Raw genomic sequence first — 21,701 nt, forward strand, 5'->3', positions numbered from 1 at the left:
TCCCAGTAGACAGCAGCCACCTGGCATGAAGACCAGATTCCTGGGAGGTGATAGTGCAGCTCTGCCTCGCTGCCTTCGTTAGCCCTCTGTGTTCATCTTGGCCTGGGAGTGCTGCCTCCCTCCACTCTCAGGCTGGAAAGGTGCTGTGAGGAGAGGTGAAGAGGGGGGAGGGCAGGAGGAGGTGCCAGGCCTGAAAGGGGGCACACCCAGGCCGAGGCCCACAGTGGGTATTGGCTAAAGACCACAACGTCTCTGCTGGAAGGAGGGGCTGCAGGGGCTTGCAATATTTCAGGCCCTCTCAGTCGGTGAGGCTAGGGGCAGAGGCATCTGGAAAACAGACCTCCCTCTGGAATTCAGAGTTGAGTTGCTAAATCACTGAAGCCTGGAATCTATGAGACAAGACTGAGGACTGCAAGGGCCATCCAGGGGTACCACACTCCAGGAGAGCTTTCAGGTGAGTATGGAATACAATGGGATGTATGGATTCCTGATCTCAATTTCTAGAATCTTTCTCAAAGCCTTGACTGCTAACTAGCAACAGGGCAGCCCTTCCCCTGGAGCCTGGATGGATGCTCAGAGACAATGGGTGGCAAAGAACTGGAACAGGATCGCATAACTTTGGGAATAGGGGGATGTCAGGCACTAACCCCAAGGCCATCCCACAGTTGTCTGATCCACTCCTACCTGATCTCCCATCTGTGTTTTGCAACTCTGTAATCCAGAAATTCCATACTAGGTCTCCCGGGCAAAGCTGCCCTCAGGAGCCCTGGTTTTGTTGGACCAAGGTGGGAAGAGGAACTCGTTTCCAAGTTTCATGCTGCCTGGGGGCTCCCTTCTTTCCTAAAGGTAGCCCTGAGTGCCCCCCGCTTTAAAACGTCTTAAAATATGACCTGCAAATCAGGTCACACGCACACCAGGACCCAAGTGCAGCTGGACAGCTAGTTCTAAGGGGAACACTTGGAGCAATTGAGTTTCTTTGGAACTCACAAAATCTTCCTCAAGTCCCATATTTATATTCCAGCGGAATCTCCTCTGGATTTAGCTCATTCCCTGGATGATTATTGATAGAAAATTATGGAGCAGCGTCTGTGCACCTAGGGAGAGTTTACAGGGATAAAGGGCAAGTGCCCTTCCCTCTGGAAATTCTCGGCATGGGACAAGTGAAGAGTTACTGGGAGGTTCAGGGCCAGATGGGACAGAAGAGGAATGGTAACCTGTGGGTGGTCATCTACAAGTGAATTAGGGGGAAGGGCAGTGCTGGGAGAAGCCAGGGTGTACAGGGGGCACAAGATGAGGGAAAACATTCACTAGACACTCACGGTGATGAGGTAGGTCCCCCACCCTTCCCGGACATTGCAGGGCCTACTCTCCTCCTCAAGGCCCGGGTTAGGGGGCCATATTTACCGGCTTCACTAGGGGTTTCCGCTGGATTCAACTGGCTGGTGTTCTCTTCCCAGACGCAGGCCATGAGGTGGGTCTTTCTGCTGTTGCTGCTGCTGCTGCCTAAGGCGCTGCGCCCAAGCGGCGCAGGGCTGCTCCCGGAGACCGGCCCGATCTTCCGGCTCACTCAGCAAGGCCTCCGGACGAGCGGGCCCAGCAACACCACAAGCTCACCCTGCGAGGGGCTCCCCGCCACGGGAAACACGACCCTGAGTCTCACCAACCGCAGCCTGGAGCGCCTGCCCAGCTGCCTGCCGCGCGCCCTGCGCAGCCTCGACGGCAGCCACAACCTGCTGCGCGCCCTGAGCGCCCAGGAGCTCGGCCACCTGCCGCACTTGCAGGTGCTGACGCTAAGCCACAATCTCATCGCCTCGCTGCACTGGGGCCCCGGCGGGCCCGCGGGGCTGCACACCCTGGACCTCAGCTACAACCAGCTGACAGCCCTGCAGCCATGCGCCGGGCCTGCGCAGAGCAGCCTCCGCGCGCTGACGCTCACCGGGAACCCACTTCGAGGGCTGCAGCCAGGGGCCTTCTCCTGCTTCCCTGAGCTTCGGATCCTCAACCTCTCCTCCACCGCGCTGGGCTTGGACGCCCAAGGGGGCATCGCGGATGCGGCCTTCACAGGAGCCGGGGGTGTGCCCCTGGCCAACCTCGAGGTTCTGGACCTCAGCAGCACGTTCCTCACGCTGGGTGAGTCCCAGGCAGGCGGGTTGGCAGGGCCCGCTGAGCATATGCGCTCTCCGGCAAGGCCGTGAACTTGGCTGGGTGGTGATCCGGGGCCTCTTCACACCGCTGCTCAACACAACTCCACCTGAGTTAAGCCTGCCCCATACGAAGTGCCACGCAGGGGTTCACTCCTTGCGTCCCAAGAGGCAGGAACCACTGTTATCTCCGAGGTAGAAATGAGGGCACTTGGGTGAATGACTAGGTCAAGGTCTCACAGCTCCTTGAGGGGGCCTCCAAGTCCGAATCCAGGCACCCTGGGTCCTGAGCCTGCTCCTTCCCCCAATCTGTTGTGCTGCTTCCCAGCACGGCTGCTAAGTCCTGAATAGGGGGAGTGGATGCATGGCCTGGGGCTGATTTGGACAGAGCACCAAACATGCCCTGAAGCAACTGACGCTATTTACTTGGCCACAACTGTTTCTAAAAACGTTGAATCATTCCAATAAGACCCAGGAAGGTGAGAATTACACTCCCTATACTTGCTGCATCCTGGTTCTGATTCACAAAGTTGGTTTTGTTATTTTTAATAACATTTTATGTGTCTGTAATCACATGTTCCACCACAAAGAGTTTTTAAAAATTGAGAAAGGAAAACAGAGAGGAAAGCCAAAAATTAGGTTTGGGGGCCTCTTCCAGTCTTGCTCCTCCTCTCCTTACTTTCCTCCCTGAAAAATACCCTTCTCCACCCCTGGTAGCTGGCAGAGTGCGGTCTGGGGCATTTCTGGGTGGAGCTTAACAAGAGGACAGGGCAGCTGAGGGGTTGGAGGCAGGGTTCTGGGTTCAAGTCCTCTGACCCTTCCCGGCTATGTGACCTTGGGCCACTCATTCTCCCCTCTAGCCTTGACTCACTCAGGCTGGAAGAAAGCCAGGACTGACAGGTCATGTCTGCTGTCCCTTTGGGCTCATTTCTGAGATACATAAAGCTGATAACTGCGTCCACGCTCAGCAATGACCTTCCCAACTCACCTTGTCTCTCTTGTGGTTCCCTTAATACCACGAGGGCTGCCTGGGTTTGTCCTTCCTGGTAGTTGGCAGCTTCCCCTTTGTGTTCCAGTTGGGTCCGGATGGATCAGGGACCTGCCGAAGCTCAAGTCTCTCTACCTGAGGAAGATGCCCAGGCTGAGGAGCCTGGAGGGGCACATTTTCAAGATGACCCCTGAACTGCAGCAGCTCGATTGTCAAGACTCCCCAGCACTTACCTCTGTCCACACACACATCTTTCAAGACACTCCTCACCTGCAGCAACTTCTATTCCAGAAGTAAGTGTTTCTGAGACGCATCTGAATCACATGGCTCATTTTTGCCCATTATTATGTAGTATGTGAAATTATAGAACAAGTCAGACATTAATTCTCCTCCCACTGTTCCTTCAAGTCTTATTGGGGGTTGTTCTTCCTCACCTTTGGCAGACCACAGAGCACCCATCCAGCCTAACAACCATGCGACTCCATCTTGTCCTAAGTAGTATGAAAACCCCAAACCTCTTATGCATTTCAACCTCTAAAACTCTAAACCAAGGCAAGAAACTTACAGTAAGTGAGCCTCCCTGGTGGCGCAAGGGGTTAAGACGAAACCTATGAAGCTGTCGGGGCAGCCTCTTTAGCACGAGTTCTATCCCCCGGCCAGCCAGGGAGCACCCCACATGGCACAGCAGACCTTTCCTGACTCTTCCGCTGCTCCCCTCAGCAGTGTATTTCAGTCAATTTACCTGTTCTGTTCCCCACTCTATCTCTGGTGAATCCTCTCACTCGCTGCCCCCCACACCCCCACAAGCTGGGCTTGTACCCCAGCTCTTGTATGCATAAATAAATAAATCTTTTTTTAAAAAAAGAAATTTATAATAGGAAAAAGGGGTGAAGACATCAAGGTCTTCTCTGTTTCTGAGACCCCCCACTTCTCTACATGTTTATGCAAGTCAGCACCTTACTGGTTCGAGTGGGTCTAAAGAGGAAGGTCCTACTTGCAGTTGGAATCCTGGGTTGGTGCCCGCTGGCCTGGTGGATATCCAAAGTGTCGCCACGCCCACCCTCCTTCCCAAGAGCAACTGCTGTCCAGAATTGTCTCAGGAAGAGCAGCTCCCCTTTGAAGATGATCCCAGGTCACCTCCTTTCCTGAGAACCCACCTCTGGGCCCTGGGGATCAGGCACCACCACTGTAACATAGCCAGCCACTTCTCTCTTTTCTCTGCTAGCTCTAGCCACGTCAGTGGTTCAATGTGGAACTTCATGAAGCTCATGAAGAAATAGAATATGGAGAGTCCTTAGCTAGTGCCTGGCATTTGGTGTGAGCTCTAGAATATTAGTGAAGATGCTGGTGGTTGTGATGAAGGTGATGGTGAGGGGGTGAGCATGGCTGATGAGGGTGATGATGGTGGTGATTGTGCTTGTGTTGAGGAAAGTGAAATCTCTGGCTCCAACTCCTCTTTTGAGCTACAGACTGATGCAGCCTTCAGTGTGAGGTATCACAGGTGGCATGAACCTGCCTGGGCTCAAATTGTGACTCCGCCACTTCCTAACTGCGTGACTTGGGTCAAGTGACTTAACCCCCTGTGTCTGAGTTTCCTTGTGAAATGGGATTAAATGACCAAACCCTCATCCATTGAATTGTTGTGGGAGGAAATGTTTACCTACAACAATGCCTGGTCCTGAGCAAGAGACTATTATTATTATTCCACATTTACACAGGAGGCCTTATATATCTTTCAGTATCCAGCAGGCAGTTGGAGCTCATGGGAAGGCTTGGCTGGAGGGAACTTGCTGAGCATCTTCAGCATAGAGATAGCAGAGAGGCAGCAGGTGCTAATGGTGGTGACACTGACAAGGAGAGTAGAGAAACTATCAGTGGCAATGACAATGTTGATGGTGATGATGGTTTTGATGATCACGGTGTCACCATGGCCCCTGATTTCAGGGGCTGACAGTTCAGTGTAGACAGCAGGAATCTGTCCATCATCACAATACATTGTGACCTCATAGTATGTTACAATATAGTGGGCTAATGATCACCTCCATCAGACTGGAAGAAGAAATATCGTTGCACCTTATCTCCACTGGTGAGTCCAAACGCACCACGTGAATGCCAGAGAGAAGTAATGCATTCTTCATTCAGAAGGTGACCACTTCCTGTGGAAGTCAGATTTGATTGATTTTCTATGTATTTCAGCTGCAACTTGAGTTCATTCCCACCTTGGACCCTGCGTTCCTCCCAAGTGCTATTCGTCAACCTCTTTGGCAACCCTCTCACTTGCAGCTGTGAACTGTCCTGGCTCCTCATGGATGCAAAGACCATCTTAAGCAGGTATCACATTTAGAAAGCAGAGAAATTGGGGTGAGGGTCAGTCCTGTGAAGCTTAAGTTCTCACACCTCATGTCTTACCTGTATAACCAGGCTGGGTGGGTTAGCAGTTTGGGTAGTCGTGCCAGGCCCACTGCCCACTGGGAACCTCAGTTCCTATGCCCATCAGTCAGCACAGAGCTCGGGAAGAGCCATAGGGGAGCAACCTGGGAGGTTTTTAATGGGCCATGTTTACAGGTAACTCATCGCTCTGCTCCCTTCCCATTGGTCAGCAGTCAGCAGGCCACACCTATTGCAAGGGAGCCTGGGAAATGTAGTATAGCTGTGGGCCCAGTAGGAAAGGAAAATGGGCTAAGTGAACAGCTAACTTGCCTCTGCTGTTATACAGACAAACAGATTTGGCCCCCAAAGATCCATACAGCATTGCAGTGGAGGAGGTGGGTTCAATCTTCCTCCAAAACTACTCTTAACCCCTGTGGCCCACTGGGGCCCCCAATGGAGTCCCCCTGTGATATTCAGCCCAGGGCTGTGGCTCATGAACTCTCATAGAGCAGGAGGGAAAGAATCCCTACAGAGACTCCCCATTGGCTGTTGTCTGGAAGAGCCTTTTTTTTCCCTTGCTGTGGCGAACTGTGCCCTAGGTCACCAGGCTGGGAACGGCGCCAGGGACTTCTCCAGGATAGAGTATCCTTGTTCCAGCTCCACTCACGAACCTGTCCTCCTTGTAGCTCAGTTTCAGAAACACCCCACCTTCTTATGGGGAACTTTTTGCAAACTGACCCAAGCCCAGCTGGGACTCTGTCCCATGGCCCCCTTCACGTTGCTTCCAAAGACAAGCATGAGGCCTTTGCGAGGAAGGGGCTCACTGTGGTGCAACACAGAAGTGAGGCAGTCAGGCTCTTCATGCCATTTACCCCTGTTGATTTTGGCTTTTTTTTTTTTTTTTTAATATTTATTTATTTATTTATACAAGCACTGCGTACAGTCAGAAGCGCGGGAGGGTGAGAGAATTCACCAGAGCCAGAGCAGGGAGCAGAACAGGCAGAAGGACAAAAGTACACTACTGAGGGGAGTGGCAGGAGAGGTCTGCGCGCCATGTGGGACTCTTGTTGGGTGGCCGGGGATCGAACAGGCACTGCAGAGGCTGCGGGCAGCTTCGCAGCCCTGCGCTCAACCAGGGGAGGCCCCAGACAATCTCTTGCCAAGACTTGTCAGCACCTCTGCCAAGTGCCACATGGTACTCACTCTGCAGGAAGCATCTCATGAACCCTCAGGGCAATCTAGGAAGGAAATAAAAACTTAGAAAGGGGAACTACCTACCTAAATTACCATGGCAAGACAATGGCTGAGCCTAAACGTGGGAGCACCCTGAGGGGCAGTGCAGATTCTCCTAAGAGTGGTATGCCCTTCCTGGCCGTGCGCAATGGCGGTAATACTCAGACTGGTCAACTATCCTGAGTGTTTACCATGTGCTGGGGGCTGTGGTAAGCACTTTACTCTATCAATTAACTTACTCTGCACTACTTTATGTGGTAGGCACTATCATCCCCATTTTACAGATGAGAAGGAAAAGACAGGCTAAAAAAGAGCCAAAATCGGGCCTCCCCGGTGGCACAGCGGTTGAGCGCTGGGTTGCGAAGCTGCCTGCGGCCTCTGCAGTGCCAGTTCGATCCCCGGCTGCTCCCTGGCCACAGGAGGAGAGTCCCACATGGCGCGCAGACCTCCCCTGCCAGTGCTTGCATAAATAAATAAATAAGTCTTTAAAAAAAAAAAAGATTGTCTGCATGGAGGAGTCAAAGTGTTATAGGACAAGAAGAGGGGCAGCCCAAACCCCGCAAACCTGCCTATTCTAAATGGGTTCTGCCATCCGCCGCATCAACACAAAACATATGAGACTTTAATGGGAAGGAACTTTAATAAAACTAGGAAACAATACAGGTGAGGCAAAGAGTCTAGTTTCTAAATGAAGCACCCAAAGTTACCCGTCCCCTCGTGGGTAAAAGTCCATCCAAATGGGATCGGCCCAGAGCAAGGCCCCAAAGCCTGCTACAAGTCTAAAGCATCTTCCAGTGGGGACCCACAGAAAAGGGTCACAAACAAGTGGACAAGCCCGGAAGGAAAAGAGCAAAATCAACATCAAGATAAAAGCTGCCATTGTCACCTCCCCACGGGTCTCACCCACATCTGTGTCACCCAGTCCACGACCAAAAGACAAGCACAGTTTCTTCACATGTCTCTAGGCTCCACGCGCCTCCTCCAGGTCTCCTGGCTCCATCCTGCTTCCTTCCTTCCTCAGTCTCTTCTGCAGCTTCTCTTCTTCCTGCTCAGCTCCACCCTCCCTTGGGTGGGGCCGGGAACCTCCCCCTTTCCTGGGGACCACCCTGTTACAAAAGCCCAGCCCAGAAGGAGCCCGTCTAACTGACTGCTCTCCCCTCTAGGGCAGCAGATACTGAGTGCAAACCAGCTGCAGGATCCAGCCCCGTGTTCTCAACCCCGCTCTGGCTATCCCAGCTGCCTGGTGTGTGCCTACTGGCCGAAGGCACCGCGCTCCCTCATTCCAGCTCACCGGCCTCTGTCAGCAGCACCCACGCACCGTATACACATCTTCCCTCTGACCTGGCAGTGGCAGCTCCTACCTCCCTACCTGCTCCTACCTCCCACCCTACTCCTACCTCCCAACATGCAGGAGTCCGGCCCACCCCTGGAGCTGTGTGGCCACTGGACGGTGTCGGGGAGGCAACCACTCGCTCCTCCACCACCACTGTAGCGACTTCCGAACATGTGGGTGTTCCACCTGGGGCTGTAAGCACAGCCGGGACAGAGCCCGGAGAACAAGCTGCGGGGCTTGTCTTGGAACCTAATATCTCAGCAGCCTCCATCCCCTGGGTCAACAAACACCTTGGTCTCCTCCCGACCTCCCGCAACCCAGTGAACACGCACCAGAGGACACGGGCCACCCCACAGGCTCCGCACCCGACTCCTACCCAGGGTGAGATCCCAGTCCTGATACTGGATGACTCCAGTGAGGAGGAGGAGGGGGAGATGGTGGAAGCGCTTGCCCAGGGTGTCCCCTGTGATTACCACCCCTGTAAGCACCTCCAGACCCCATGCATGGAGCTGCAGAGGCGCCTGCGGTGCCTGTGTCCTGGCCTCAGCGGGGAAGACACCCTCCCGGACCCTCCCAAGCTGCAGGGGGTGTCGGAGACCACAGACACCTCCGCGCTCATCAGCTGGTGTGCCCCCAACTCAGTGGTGCACGAGTACCAGATCCACTACGCTCGCGAGGGACGGCTGGGGAACCAGTCGGTGGTGGGGGACATCTATCCCACCGCCCGACAGCACCCCCTCTATGGGCTCGAGCCAGGCACCACGTACCTGGTGTGCGTGCTGGCGGTCAACAGGGCGGGCCTGAGCCCCTCGGACGCTGAGGGTTGGAGCAGGGCCTGCACCACCTTCACTACCAAGCCCAGCTTCGTGCTCATCTTCGCGGGGCTGTGCGCCGCCTGCGGCCTGCTGCTCGTCAGCACGCTGCTGCTGTCCGCGTGCCTCTGCCGGCGCCGCCCCTGGGCTCGCAGGCAGCGCTACGAAACGCACCTGGTGGACTACAAAAACCCAGCCTTTGACTACCCGCTGAAGCTCCAGACCTCGAATCAGCCCTCGAATCCCTGAATTCTCCTGAATTCTCCTATAGACAAACTCAAGCTAAGAAACTGGTTGCCTATGAGCAGAAGATCCAGAGGCTTGGAAACTGCTCCCCCAGCTCTAAAGCTTTCTAATTCCGGTGCCCCCAGCACTGGTGCACACAAGGAAATTGGCAGCTGAGCATCTCAGTCCAGGGAACAAGTTCCTTTTACTTCCTTTTACTTTTCCAAATTTGTCATGATTTGAACTAGATGCATCAATGTAGTCAACCATGTCTAGTTCCAACATTTCCGTTCCCAGAAATATGAACATCAATGCCAGAACACACCCATTGCCACCGGGCATTCTTGTGCGCCATTTTATTTGGGCTTTTCAGTAGTCAGAATCCCTCAGGGTCAGTAGAGAAGAATTGTGTACCCCACTAGGAAAGGATACAACAGAAATCACATAAGCCAGACTCTCTGGCCTCATTGAAAGAGACATTCTCAAGTCACATCAAGCAGGTTCCCTCTTAGTCATGCTTTGGCTAAGGCACATGTTATTCAAGGAATCCAATCAACTCTAGTGGTCTTCATTTGAGAGCTGGGGGGTGAGAAAGGAGTTACTGGCTATGTTTCCTGAGGTCTTCCCAGGTCAATTAGTTCCATTTGAGGATATGCCCCACCCCCACCCCTCACACACACAGCCCCCCGCCCTCCCAAATGTGCTGGAAAGCTTTATAGGGAGACTGCAGTCTTCTGGGAACATTTGTGAAACACAAGGCTGGCCTTTTTAAATGCAGTGCTCACTGCATTTCACCTTAGTGGACAAAGGAACTATGAACTTAAGGAGGTATAAGTTCACTTTTAGGGACATTTTTAGAGAAAAGAGCAAAAGATTATTAACTTGTGGCTCTAATTTGAAACCAAAGCATTTCTCTGCTCCTGCCCAATTGCATCAAAATCTGTGCTTCACGGATTTGTATCTGACTACGGGCATGTCTTACTCTTCACTGGTTCACTTTTATACAAATTTAGGGAGAAAAGTGATTTTATGAAATCCTCCTTTATGATGGAGGATTTTTAGATTTTAATTTTCTAGATTTTAATTTTCTACGTTAGTATTTGTTAGTTTCCTGTGGCTGCTACGACAAATTACCACAAACTATGTGGCTTTAAACAATTTATTTTCTTACAGCTTACTAGAGAAATCCACAATCAAGGTGGAGTTCTCAATCCCCCTCAAGACTCTGACAATTGGTTCAAGCCCTTCACGTGGCTTCTGTTGGCTGCGGAAATCCTTGGTGTCGCTGGCTCACAGACCTCTCATGCCCACCTGTGCCTCCATTGTCTCGTGGCAGTCTGTGTCTGAATTTCCCTTTTCGTTTTTATTTTTGCCCTAGTTTTATTGAGATCTAACTGACATAACACTGTGTATATTTAAGGTGTTCAACATGATTTTATATATATGTATACTAGGAAATGATGGCCACAATGTTGCAACTTTCCAGCACACAGGCTTCATATCTATTTTCTTCTCAGCAGCGGGATTTCCACTTCCCGTCTCAGAGCCTCCCAGGCCAGACACCACCCTCCTATTGTCTCACTGCCCCTGTTCCATTTACAGGCAGTGTCCTTGACCGCAAGGACAAGGATCCTTAGAGGGACAGAGGATCACCCTTAACGGCATGCATTTGCTTCTGATTTCCCATTTCAATGTAACACAGCTTATCAGGCGGTGCTTGGATTACCCCACCATAGGATTTCACATTAGGCTTAAGAGGAGCACATGGGCAGCAAGAGATAAGAGGACGTGCCTGCACCAGCCCTTGTCTTCCTCTTCCCCTCTCCCTGCATCTCTCACTCTCCTAAATATGACAATGTAATGAAAGTAAGCGCTTTTAAGGCAGATGGTCCCAAACTAATTATTTTTACAATATAAGTACAAGTGATACATCTGAATGGACTTTATCAATCAGAAGACTTACCCAGCAGCTGAGGGCCACAATATACTGTACAGAATGACTCAAGCCGAAGGTTCACTTTTCTCCCCCAGCTTTTATTCTTTTATCATCTTAACAAAAGAGGATTCCCCAAGTTTAAAAAATCTTTGAAAAATAAACAGTTTCATATTATTTACATGAGTACAGGTTCCAATATTATATAAACATTGCTCTGTCAGAAACACAATGGAAGGCATGATGTAGCTCACTGCCTCGTAGATGGCAGAGTCGAATGGACAGGCTTTCATATTCCAGCTACCTTTATTACTTATCCTGATACATAAACTATTAGGCACCTGAGAGGTTGGAAGACAACATGAACTCCAGTACCTTCTGTTTTGATCTTATTTATTATTTTCAAAACTTAGGTATTTTAAGTTTCTTTATAAGCTTACTTCATCTATAACTACGCTACCTTTTGTTTTTGTCATTATCCTAAATGATCAAGGATGAAACACAGGAACTGTTAATGTGTACATAGATCTAAAAATCAAATATAAAAAATGTACAGCTAAGTTCTATAGGATGTATATTTAAACCCAGAAGTTCCCTAGTACTTTGGGAGCAATCTAAATTCTACCTACAGTTGGCAACTCTCTGGTTTCCATGTTCTGCACAATTTTTTTTAAGCACATGTAAAAATGACACTATTTTTTGTAATTGGTATCTTAGAAGTTAATCAAGAAACCTAAGATAAAAAATTCTAAATCATAGTTTTATTTGTATTTAAAAATACATTGCAAATTCTTGCATATGCCCATGATCAAGATTATTTTCAATGCACATTACTTAAATTTGGATGACATGGTTTTTTCTGACAAGTCCTTTTTCAAGCTGAACACCAAAACAGGGAAACTCCTATAGATTTTCAGTGGCTCTGCCGCCGATGATGATGTATATTGCTTCCTTGCTGATGACAATGGATGACTTTCATCTGCCTTTTATCACCTGAACAGTTTTCCGACCATAATGATAATAACTGTAAGCTGATGCAGCTGTGGTAAAAGCTGTAAAACACCTTATATGGAAGGAAAGAAAGAAAACAGTGTCAAATCTAAAAAACAGTAACCATGAGAACCCATAAAGAATAAACTTAAAAGACACTTTTAAAAGTAGAGAGGGCTATATGGCATGATTTTAACTACAAGAATCAAAATACAGTGGCCTTTCCTTAAGACTTCATTTGAACTGTAATGTCAAACAATCTCGTTAATGAGCATGAAAAAATACTACTAGTAAACTGTCATTTTTACCCAGACATTATTCCAGGTAGCTTATGTTCTCATTCTCACCGCAACCTCATCGTACAGAGGAGGAAACAGAGCCCACAGCACTCGCACAGCCGTAGTGCTGTGCTGGAGCCTGGCTTGGCTGCAGCCTGAGAGCCCATGTGATCTCCCCTGCTACACAGATCACTGAACTCCATTTCCTGTACACTGAGAATTCTACTCTCTGAGTCATTTTAAGTAAATTTCAGTTTTCTTTCACTGATTGCTCCTTAACCGAACTGCTAGGCTAACAAAATTCTCATGGCTTGCTGAATGACTGCCACTAGTGGGCCACCACTTTTCAGTGTACCAAGCACCCATGCTGTGCCTGGTCAAGGTACAGCATCATCAAGCCTCATTTTTGATTAACCCCAAATCTGTTTATGTCAAATGACAGCCTAAATTCACACGTGAAACCAGTGAAACAATGTAACTGTGGGAAGAATTGCTATTTCTGAAAAATATTGTCCAATGTAACAGTGGAATGGTAATGTTAAAAGATTGGAGGAAAAAAGCGTGAAAATATAAATAGTTCCTACACTCGGGCTGCCTCAAAAATGCCTTAAATTCTTGTATCACTTTAAAAAAGCAAAAAGTGAAAATCAGAGATTGTATTAGTCTATTCAAGAAAGAAAACTTCCACTGAAAGGCCTATACTCAAGAAACGGTAAGAGTCTTGTATCAGAAGACATAAGCTGAATCAGAATGAATGTACACTTGTATATCTGAGAAAATAAAATGTTTAGTACGTGTATCATTTTAAAGGTTCTTTAATTTAAACTTAGATTTAACCACTTTCTCACTTACACTGCCTCAAGCAAGACAGTTTTAATTATAGAGTTAACAGTATACTAAAATGTAGTGCTTCAACATCAGTGTGCCATATTTTGGGCTCTTATAGTTTAGATTTGACACATTTTCAAGGCTATAAACAAGCCTAATAAACTAAAATTCAAACTCTTTTCTCCAAGTTCTCTCCCACTGTGGCCCTTCATGAGGCTGAAGGGGCACACTGTCCTCTACACGCTCTGCACCTCTGACTTTGCTCAGGGCTTCCTTCACCTGAAAAGTCTCCCCTCAGTGCCTCCCCTGGCCTCCCACATAAGGCTCAGGCTTAAATACTGCTTCCTTCCCTAAAGCTGTCCTCCCTACTACCTGGAAGTTACTTCCCCAAAACATGATCTAGACCTCCCATCCTTTTTGAGTTGCAAGAAAGCTCCTCTATATAATTTCTATATCCTGCTTGATACTAAATTTAAGAATAGTATCAATCATAAAATACAGTCCACAGCTCAATAAAGATTATAGAAAAAAGTAATTCTAGGACTGTCAAAATAAGTCTTTTTGTCAGTCATCGGTAGAGAGTAACTCTAAATTTAACTTACCACAGCATCTGAAGATAAATGCTGTCAGCATAGTTGAAAACTGGAGCTGCCAAAGAAGCTGCCACCAAGATCAACTGCACAGCTGTGTTTACCTGGGAAAAAAAAGAAAGACACTGCCAATCAAAGGCACCCCCACTACACTGTAACATGACATTCCCTTCAGCATGCTTGACACTGTATCTCCCTGCTCAACAGGTTGGTATTCACACAAAAGGTTTATTAACTTTACTAAATAACCCATCTATCTGCCCAGCTGCCTTTTACAGTAAAAACTAGGGGGACTGTCAGAAGGTAACACCACCTGGATTTTCCAGAGCAATTCAACACTGCAAAGGTCTTTGCCTTTTTTTAGTTGTCCATTAAAACAACCCTGTAGATACAGAAATACTTACGCTACCTCTTCACAGGTGAAAGGGTAATGAGTAAGTGACTGGCCTGCAGTCACAGCATGTTACAGAACTGAATCTAGAAATCAGATTTCTCCACAACTCATTTAATGCTACCTGTCAAACCCAGGAAGTTAGAAAGTTGAAAAGCACTCATTTCCAGGAGAGATGCTCTCTGGAGAAAATGATTACGTGTCCCTACTCTAAAAGACAGAGTAGAGGAGAAAATGAAAAACAAAACAGAACCGAAGACTCATCTACTCATCATGAGAAGTCTCCTGTGGGAGTGCGTGTGAAGTACAGATCAGCAGCCAAGTGCCTAGAGGAGCACCTCTGCTCTCTCATACATTCTGCAGCCAAATGTCAATGATTCCATTTCTTTTTTAAAAATAATGAAAATTGGGCCTCCCCGGTGGTGCAGCAGTTGAGCACTGGGTTGCGAAGCTGCTCGTAGCCTCTGCAGCGCCGTTTCGATCCACGGCTGCTCCCCGGCCACCGGAGGAGGGTCCCACATGGCGCGCAGACCTCTCCTGCCGCCCGCTGCTACCCTCAGCAGTGTACCTTGGTCCTTCTGCCTGCTCTGCTCCCTGCTCTGGCTCTGGTGAATTCTCTCACCCTCCCGCATTTCTGACTGTACCCAGTGCTTGTATAAATAAATAAAAATAATAAATCTTTAAAAAAAAATAATGAAAATAATCTAGACAACTTCTTGCAAGAACAAAGATTTGAGGCACCTGTTTCTTCACCTCTTTAATTCATGTTCTATATAGTGCAAAGCTCAAATTACTGTACTTGAGACAAATATAATATGGATCCAAAAAAACCCAATAAATATAGGTGAAAGTCCACCCCAGAGAGTCTCTAATACAAAAATAATCACTCCTTGCCCCTAACCTGTTAAACCTCTGCTGCAAGGAATAAGGTAAAAGAATTAGGGCAAACTATCAAGGCAACTAGAAAGCAAATACATCTTGAGGGCATTAACCGTGTCCTCTCTGTGTGCTAAGACAAGCACACTCTCATTGTCCTGACGTGTTCTGCCACTAAGAGTGGCGTTATTATTAAATAAAATTCTCTCCTCTTCCTTTCCAGGTAACAATCAATCTTGAAAATGAAAGAACCTTATTGTGTGGTGTTTTCACCATGGTGGGGGCGGGGGTGGGGGGGAGAATGAAACCAGAAACAAACATTCATCTCTTTGTATCTCAATCAAAATGCAATTACATTTCCACTCCCCCTGTCTTCCTGAGAGGGTAGCCCCATCACCTCATCTGGAGACTTCTCAGACCTCCAACACAGAACACCAACATCCAAGGTTGGAGGACACATTACAAGAAACATTCACAAGGAAATATTTTAAAAGGAAGTTCTGTTTCTTACCTTGCTGATAAAGGTTGGTTTTAATCTAGCAGTGGCATAGCAAGGGTTGAAATACTTAGAAAGTGTTCGCTGGCAGAAGACAAAAGAGAAAGTAAATTGAATTTATATTTCAAGTTGAAAACAAACATGTTATTACATGTAGATTATAGTTACTGAGTGCTCACCCCATGCCTGCCTCTATGCTAGTTAAGTCCCTTATCTGCATCTTCTTTTATTCTCCTACATGGCCAGTATCTACATTCTTTATAAGCCATACACCAAATTACTGAAAACATTTTTTAAATTTATAGATTTTTCAATTTCTGTAAAATTCTTAAAAAATGACTATCATAAAGTCTGCTTCACTGCTTCTTTTTACTAAATAAAATCAATAAAATGCCCTTATTACTTTACTGGGTAAAAGTGAAATGAATAAAATATTATCTTCACAGAATTGGGAACCAAAAGATGAGGCTATTATGCCATGCTTATGTGCTCAAATACAGTGGTACAACCTATGAACAAATATTCAGACAAGCCATTCCCTGCACATACAACTGTGACTTTAAAAGCCAGTCCTAAACAATCCATAGTAGAGGTTAAATTGCATAGAGAAAGGGGCTGGCTACTGCAAACACTCCTAACAGTTTGTTAATAGGGACAGGGCTGCTAGTGTGGGTTTTATGTGCCCACAAATGAAGATATTTGACATAAAATAAAAACGTGCCTTTTTTAAACTAAATATTCATGTGTTAGCCAAACATGGGTGATTTAAATAGCATGATCATTACGTGTTTTGCTTTTTTTTTTAATTCTTGGAAACTGGCTTTAAAAATAATTGCCATAAACTATTACTATAAACTGAAACTCAGTACACAATACAGTGTGGGTTTGGTGGGTTTTTTTTTTGCCTTAAGTTGTAAGAATGTTAAAGAATTAAAAAAAAAAAAAACCAAAAACTCACCGGTGTTGGAAGAGTTCGATATCTGACATAAAAAACAGCAGCAATCAACATTACATCTCTTGAAATTATCATATAAGTAAGTGGAACTGAAAATCAAATACAAAATAATTTTGATTGGAATTCAGAAGGTGACTAGAACATTATGCAAGAAGTGTCATTCAGTCTTACCACAAACTGGTATTTCACATTAGTAAACATTTCACAGTAAACACTTATTGATGGTTTATAGTCCTTACACGAAACCCTGATCTGTATATTTTCTAACCTGTCCTCAAACCAAAGTGAAAGCAGACTGCAGCCTCTCAAGTCTGTCTCTGCCTTTCAGAATGTTGATCCTTTTGCCTCTTTTTTTTCCCCTGGATGTTTTCAAGCTACAGTTACCAGTGTGAGCCCTGCTCAGTCCCCATTATCTCCATTGTTACTTCTCAGTTTTGTTTGGATGATCATTCTGCTCAGCATAATTACATGGAATAAGATGGTTAAGAGGTTGGAAAGGATGTGGGAGGATCCAACTGTTCGGGAATCTCCGAGGTTCTGAGTGCTTGCTTCTTACATTCTAGACTACATTCATGAACAGTAAAATGTGTGTGTGCCACTTGTGGGGAAACAAAGTATTTTCACTCTTATCTGGACAGTCCCAGACAAATGGTGTTTTCTCCTGCCACAATCATTTAGTGAATTCTTTTTTTTTTTTTTAAAGATTTATTTGTTATACAAGCACTGGGTACAGCCAGAAGTGCGGGAGGGTGAGAGAATTCACCAGAGCCAGAGCGGGGAGCAGAACAGGCAGAAGGACCGAAGTACACTGCTAAGGGGAGCAGCGGGCGGCAAGAGAGGTCTGCGCGCCATGTGGGACCCTCCTCCGGTGGCCAGGGAGCAGCCAGGGATCGAATCGGCGCTGCAGACGCTGCGAGAAGCTTTGCAACCCAGCGCTCAACCGCTGCGCCACCGGGGAGGCCCTCATTTAGTGAATTCTAATTAAACATGAATTCAACTGTCAATAGTTGTCTTATTATTCCTCAGACACCACAACATGGCCACAGTGCCAGAGCCAGCAGGATATTTTAGAGGAACACCCTTGCTGAACAAGAATGAGAGGACTTGTTTCACTTTACAATCTTCTGCAGTGTGGGAAGGTTTAACCATGAATATTTTACTTTTATAAGAAAAAAAATTTTCTTAAGAAAGGGGGGTAAATCCTGAGGTTAACAGTTCAAATTGTTTCAACTACTAAAATGAAAGGATCATGAATTTTCTTCCAACATACTTCCAAACAGCTCTCTTAGGGGAATTATTTTAAAACTATACTGTTTTCTCCAGTTTTGACATTCTTTTGGTTGTACAACTTGAGCAAAATTGCATTAATTTAAAATTCAAATCTCAGCTCCTCACTGTGCTCATATAAGCGTTGACCCTGTCCTAGTCCTTAATAACAAGACTACTCAAGGAGAAAATGCTTATCCACTCAAGCCATAGCATTATAGCACACAGAAAACAGCCTGAGCCAAGTAACAAGTCACTCATGACTTTCAGGAGTAATTTTGTGCCTGTGAAACACAATTCTAGAGCAATCATTAGCTGGCAAAATTCCATTTTCAAATGCAGCAAATTACATATAGTAAACACCCTAAGCATGACTTTAGAAGAAAATAAACACCTGTTATTGTATCTCATCACCCTGGGGCAAAAAACACAACTTAGTCCTAAACAAGAAGTGTCTGCAGAAGAGGAGATATGATTCAATATACCACAAAGACTTGGGTTCTAGTTCTAGGTATTAATTACCAAAATTGGCATTGACTGAGCATCAAGAATTGCTTCAAGCATTTTACACATATTATGTCATTTAATCTATATATCAACTTCATGAAAGAGATTACCATTATCCATGTTTTATAAATCAGGAAAATAAGCCTCAGAAAGATTACATAACCTGGCCTAGGTGAGCAGGTTGTAAGTAGTACAGCCAGGAATGGAACTTTGGTCTATGGGAATTCTTAGCCTATGCTCAGGGGAGGTATTAGGCTCAACTCTGCAGTGTGACTAGCAATTAGCATCTCTGGACTCAGTTTACCATCTGTAACTGGCAGTGAAAATGATTATTAAAAATCAAGGGTTCCCCAAACTGAATGTCCAACACAAATCACCTCCACAAAGCTTTGCAAAGACACAGATGAAAGCTCTCTAGGGATTCCCACACATAAGGTCTCTATCAACTGACAATGTTTATACAGGCTCTTTCTTTGACTCTTTGGGCAATATTACTCAGTCCCCCAGCTTTTGCCTCTTCCAGCCACCCCTGCTTTCTCTCCTGGCCTTCTCCCCTTTCCTTTTGTTTCAGGACTAAAGCAGCTTTTATTCTGCCTATTAGAGTATGGAAGTATGTTCGTGGGGGGTAAGTGTATATAAAATGTGTCAGGGATTGCACCAAGATTTTCCTCCCTACTTGTTAACTAAGTCTGAAAAATAATTAATGTTTGCACTAGGAGGTAGATCACTGGCAAATTCTATTAAAAGGAAGTTAATAAAATCAAGTCACTTTTACATATTAAAAGTGATCATTTGCATGTTATAGATTAGTGTGGAAATAATTTAACAACAGAATAATTATTCTAGAAATTAATTTAAATCAGAAACAAGAAATAATATAACAATACAGAAAAGAATCACTGTTTGGTAAACGTAGCACAACAAGTGCACATAAGCAAGTAAGGAGTAATTTGGATTCACACACCACGGAGTCATAAATGTAACATCATAACAAATCAAAGTATTAATTTTGACCCCTCTCTACCTTCCTATAGAAAAAGCAAGTATAAAAGCAGATTAACCTAGTTGAGCAAGAAAGCTAATTTCCTACTCTTGAAGAAACAAGGTCATTATAATCAAGGTGGATGAAACTTTTATTAAAATGCAATATAAAAATAAGATGCAAGATTTCATATATGCAGCTCCCTCCCCCAAATCCTTCTATAATGATAGTAAAGGAATAAAAGGACTTAAAATCATAAAAAGAAGAGAATGGGTAGAAGAGACAAATTTTAAAGCTAAGTTCATCAGTAATAATTGCATTAGGAGAGGTGGGAGAGCTGAAACCAAAGTTCCTTAGAAAGGAATGCTCACAAAAAGGCTAATTTATACCAGAAAAATGGAGAAAGCCCATATAATAAGCAATTGATCCCTGTCCCCAGGTCCCTCCCTAGCCCCATTTCTCTAGGTCCATACCACAGGATGAGGTCTCTGCTGTTAGAGTGTTTACATTGTTAAATGGTTGGGGCAGGGTGGGGGTGGGGGAATACTGAAAGACTTCTATTTCAGGATGGATGAAAGTTATATGAAATTCAATTTCTAGTGCCCACAAGCAAAGTTTTATTGGAACACAGCTATACTCACTCATTTATATATTCTACGGACATTACAACAGCAGAGTTGAGTAGCTGCAACAAAGAGCACATGGCTTGCAAAGCCTGAAATACTTACCGTCTGGCCCTTTATAGAAAAAGTTTGTCAACCCTTGTTTTACACATTAATCTCTGAACACGATAGAGGGGATAACTGTGTTACAGTGGAATTAAGCTTAGATCAACATACGGAACATTGAGACCCTCCCAGATTCCACCAAAAGCTTAGCTTCCAAGCACTGGTGGCAAGAACTCTTATCTAAAGAGAATTCAGGGCCAAGCTTTGTCCCTGCCTGTTACTCCATTTTTCTGTTACAAGTTCCACAAGTTCCATGCTTAACAAACTCCACCAAAATGCAGATAATGCACAATTAGCACTTTATGCCGTGAGCAGCCAAGGATCATCAGACTCTTCAGGAAAATCTCCATCATGACAGAGAGGGGAAAAGGGAGCTTGAAAGAAATAGCAAAAATGGGGGTGCGCAAAACCCTTAAAACCCTATGTACATATATATGTATAAAGAGATAGAAGACATCATAAATAACACTCATACTCGATATAAGACAAATACATATTGTTTTTTCCCACACAAAATAAGGGCTCTTGGAAATTAAAAATGATAGCAATAAAAACACCAAGAGCAGGAATAAGTGACAAAGTTGGGGACAACACCCAGGAAAAGACAGAGTTAAAAAAACAAGGTAGGAGATAAGAGAATTGATCTATAAATGTCAACTTTGATTAAGAATTCCAGGAAGAAGAGAAGCAAGAAAACATGGGGCAGAAAATTATCAAAGACATAACAGAATACAATTTACAGGATTGAAGTATGAATTTTAAGACTGAAGGGGCCTACTTAGTACCCAGCACAATAAGAGAAAGACAAATTCTAGTTGGAGCTAGACCACATAACAGTGTCAGATTTCAAAATTACAAGGAAAATGAAAAGATAATGGGGTTTGGCCTCCATGAAGATCTGACTAAGTTATTTAGAACAATCCTCTGCTAAGATAGCTAAACAACATTTTAAAAATCATGAAAGCATTTTAAAAACATTTTAAAAATCATGAAAGCAAAAAGCTTATAAGATGCAAAGGAAGTGTCAGGCTAAAACCTGTTAAAGTGTAAGAACTCTCCAAAAAAGCCCAGACATTCAAAACCACTATCCCTAGTCCCAGGAAGTAGCCACAAAGTTGAATGGCGTTTTTTGTCAGTCACATGTGCAATAACAAAGCCCAAGACTTCAAGACTTACTTAAGACTGAAATACTCTACACTTACTCCTACCAAATGTCAGTTACACCATACTCCTGAAACCGTGGGGTAGTGTCTATGTTCTCAGATTCTATTGCAAAGAATTGGAAAAAGTTTAATCTAAAATATGGGAGAAAAACAGAAATACAGCTATAAGAGAAAATGAATAATCAGAAAACCACATTCAAAATGTAAAGCAAAAGATCATAAAATTTTTGTCAGAAAGAGTACTCATATAATGTACAGATTTATGTATAATTTGAAATTGTAATAATAATGTAAAATTTTATAGACATCTTCAGAATTTCAGAACACTCATTTATTACGATTAAATTGTATTTAAATAACAAGACATAAGAAAATTTTAAATTCTTTCAAAAAGCTAGGCACTGAGAAAATATAATACAGTTTCAAAAGATTCTAGACTAATATGAATTGGCACTGTGAAATAGTTGTTGCTCAATTTTAACTTTATCCATTTTACTAAGAAAACAATGGATTCTAGTAGTATAACATGGACTTAAATTCTAAAGTAAAACAAGCAGCTTCACAAGCAAAATAGTTCAATAGGTTAAAAGTAGGGAAATAATTTAAAGTTGAAAAA

At 45.1% G+C, this 21,701-nt stretch overlaps 2 protein-coding genes across 7 annotated transcripts in view; one reads left to right on the forward strand and one right to left on the reverse strand.

Annotated features, from left to right (window-relative positions):
- LRRN4 (leucine rich repeat neuronal 4) lies at window positions 1-13,132 on the forward strand. Its single transcript, XM_037494894.2, has 5 exons — window positions 1-454; window positions 1,458-2,130; window positions 3,218-3,422; window positions 5,326-5,460; window positions 7,896-13,132. The coding sequence occupies exons 2-5, from the start codon at window positions 1,467-1,469 to the stop codon at window positions 9,124-9,126; spliced, it is 2,235 nt and encodes a 744-aa protein (XP_037350791.1). The 5' UTR covers window positions 1-454; window positions 1,458-1,466; the 3' UTR covers window positions 9,127-13,132.
- CRLS1 (cardiolipin synthase 1) overlaps window positions 11,099-21,701 on the reverse strand; it is an 18,189-nt gene continuing 7,586 nt past the window's right edge. For all 6 annotated transcript variants that reach the window (XM_037494905.2, XM_037494917.2, XM_037494911.2 and 3 more), the window contains exons 4-7: window positions 16,443-16,528; window positions 15,500-15,568; window positions 13,734-13,825; window positions 11,099-12,098 (exon numbers count right to left, since the gene is read on the reverse strand). In XM_037494905.2, the coding sequence (XP_037350802.1) occupies window positions 12,011-12,098; window positions 13,734-13,825; window positions 15,500-15,568; window positions 16,443-16,528 (335 nt within the window). In that variant the 3' untranslated portion in view covers window positions 11,099-12,010. The remainder of the gene's footprint in view (window positions 12,099-13,733; window positions 13,826-15,499; window positions 15,569-16,442; window positions 16,529-21,701) is intronic.

This window comes from Talpa occidentalis, unplaced genomic scaffold, assembly GCF_014898055.3.
Source record: "Talpa occidentalis isolate TD23 unplaced genomic scaffold, MPIMG_talOcc4v2.1 talOcc4.10, whole genome shotgun sequence".
Classification (NCBI taxonomy): Eukaryota; Metazoa; Chordata; class Mammalia; order Eulipotyphla; family Talpidae; genus Talpa; species Talpa occidentalis.

Bases quoted from the DNA above. Each gene is read 5' to 3' on its own strand.
- LRRN4 (XM_037494894.2), top strand. From the start codon at position 1,467: ATGAGGTGGGTCTTTCTGCTGTTGCTGCTGCTGCTGCCTAAGGCGCTG. The intron at 2,131-3,217 runs GTGAGTCCCAGG...TTTGTGTTCCAG, and splicing joins CAGCACGTTCCTCACGCTGG to TTGGGTCCGGATGGATCAGG. The intron at 3,423-5,325 runs GTAAGTGTTTCT...TATGTATTTCAG, and splicing joins CAGCAACTTCTATTCCAGAA to CTGCAACTTGAGTTCATTCC.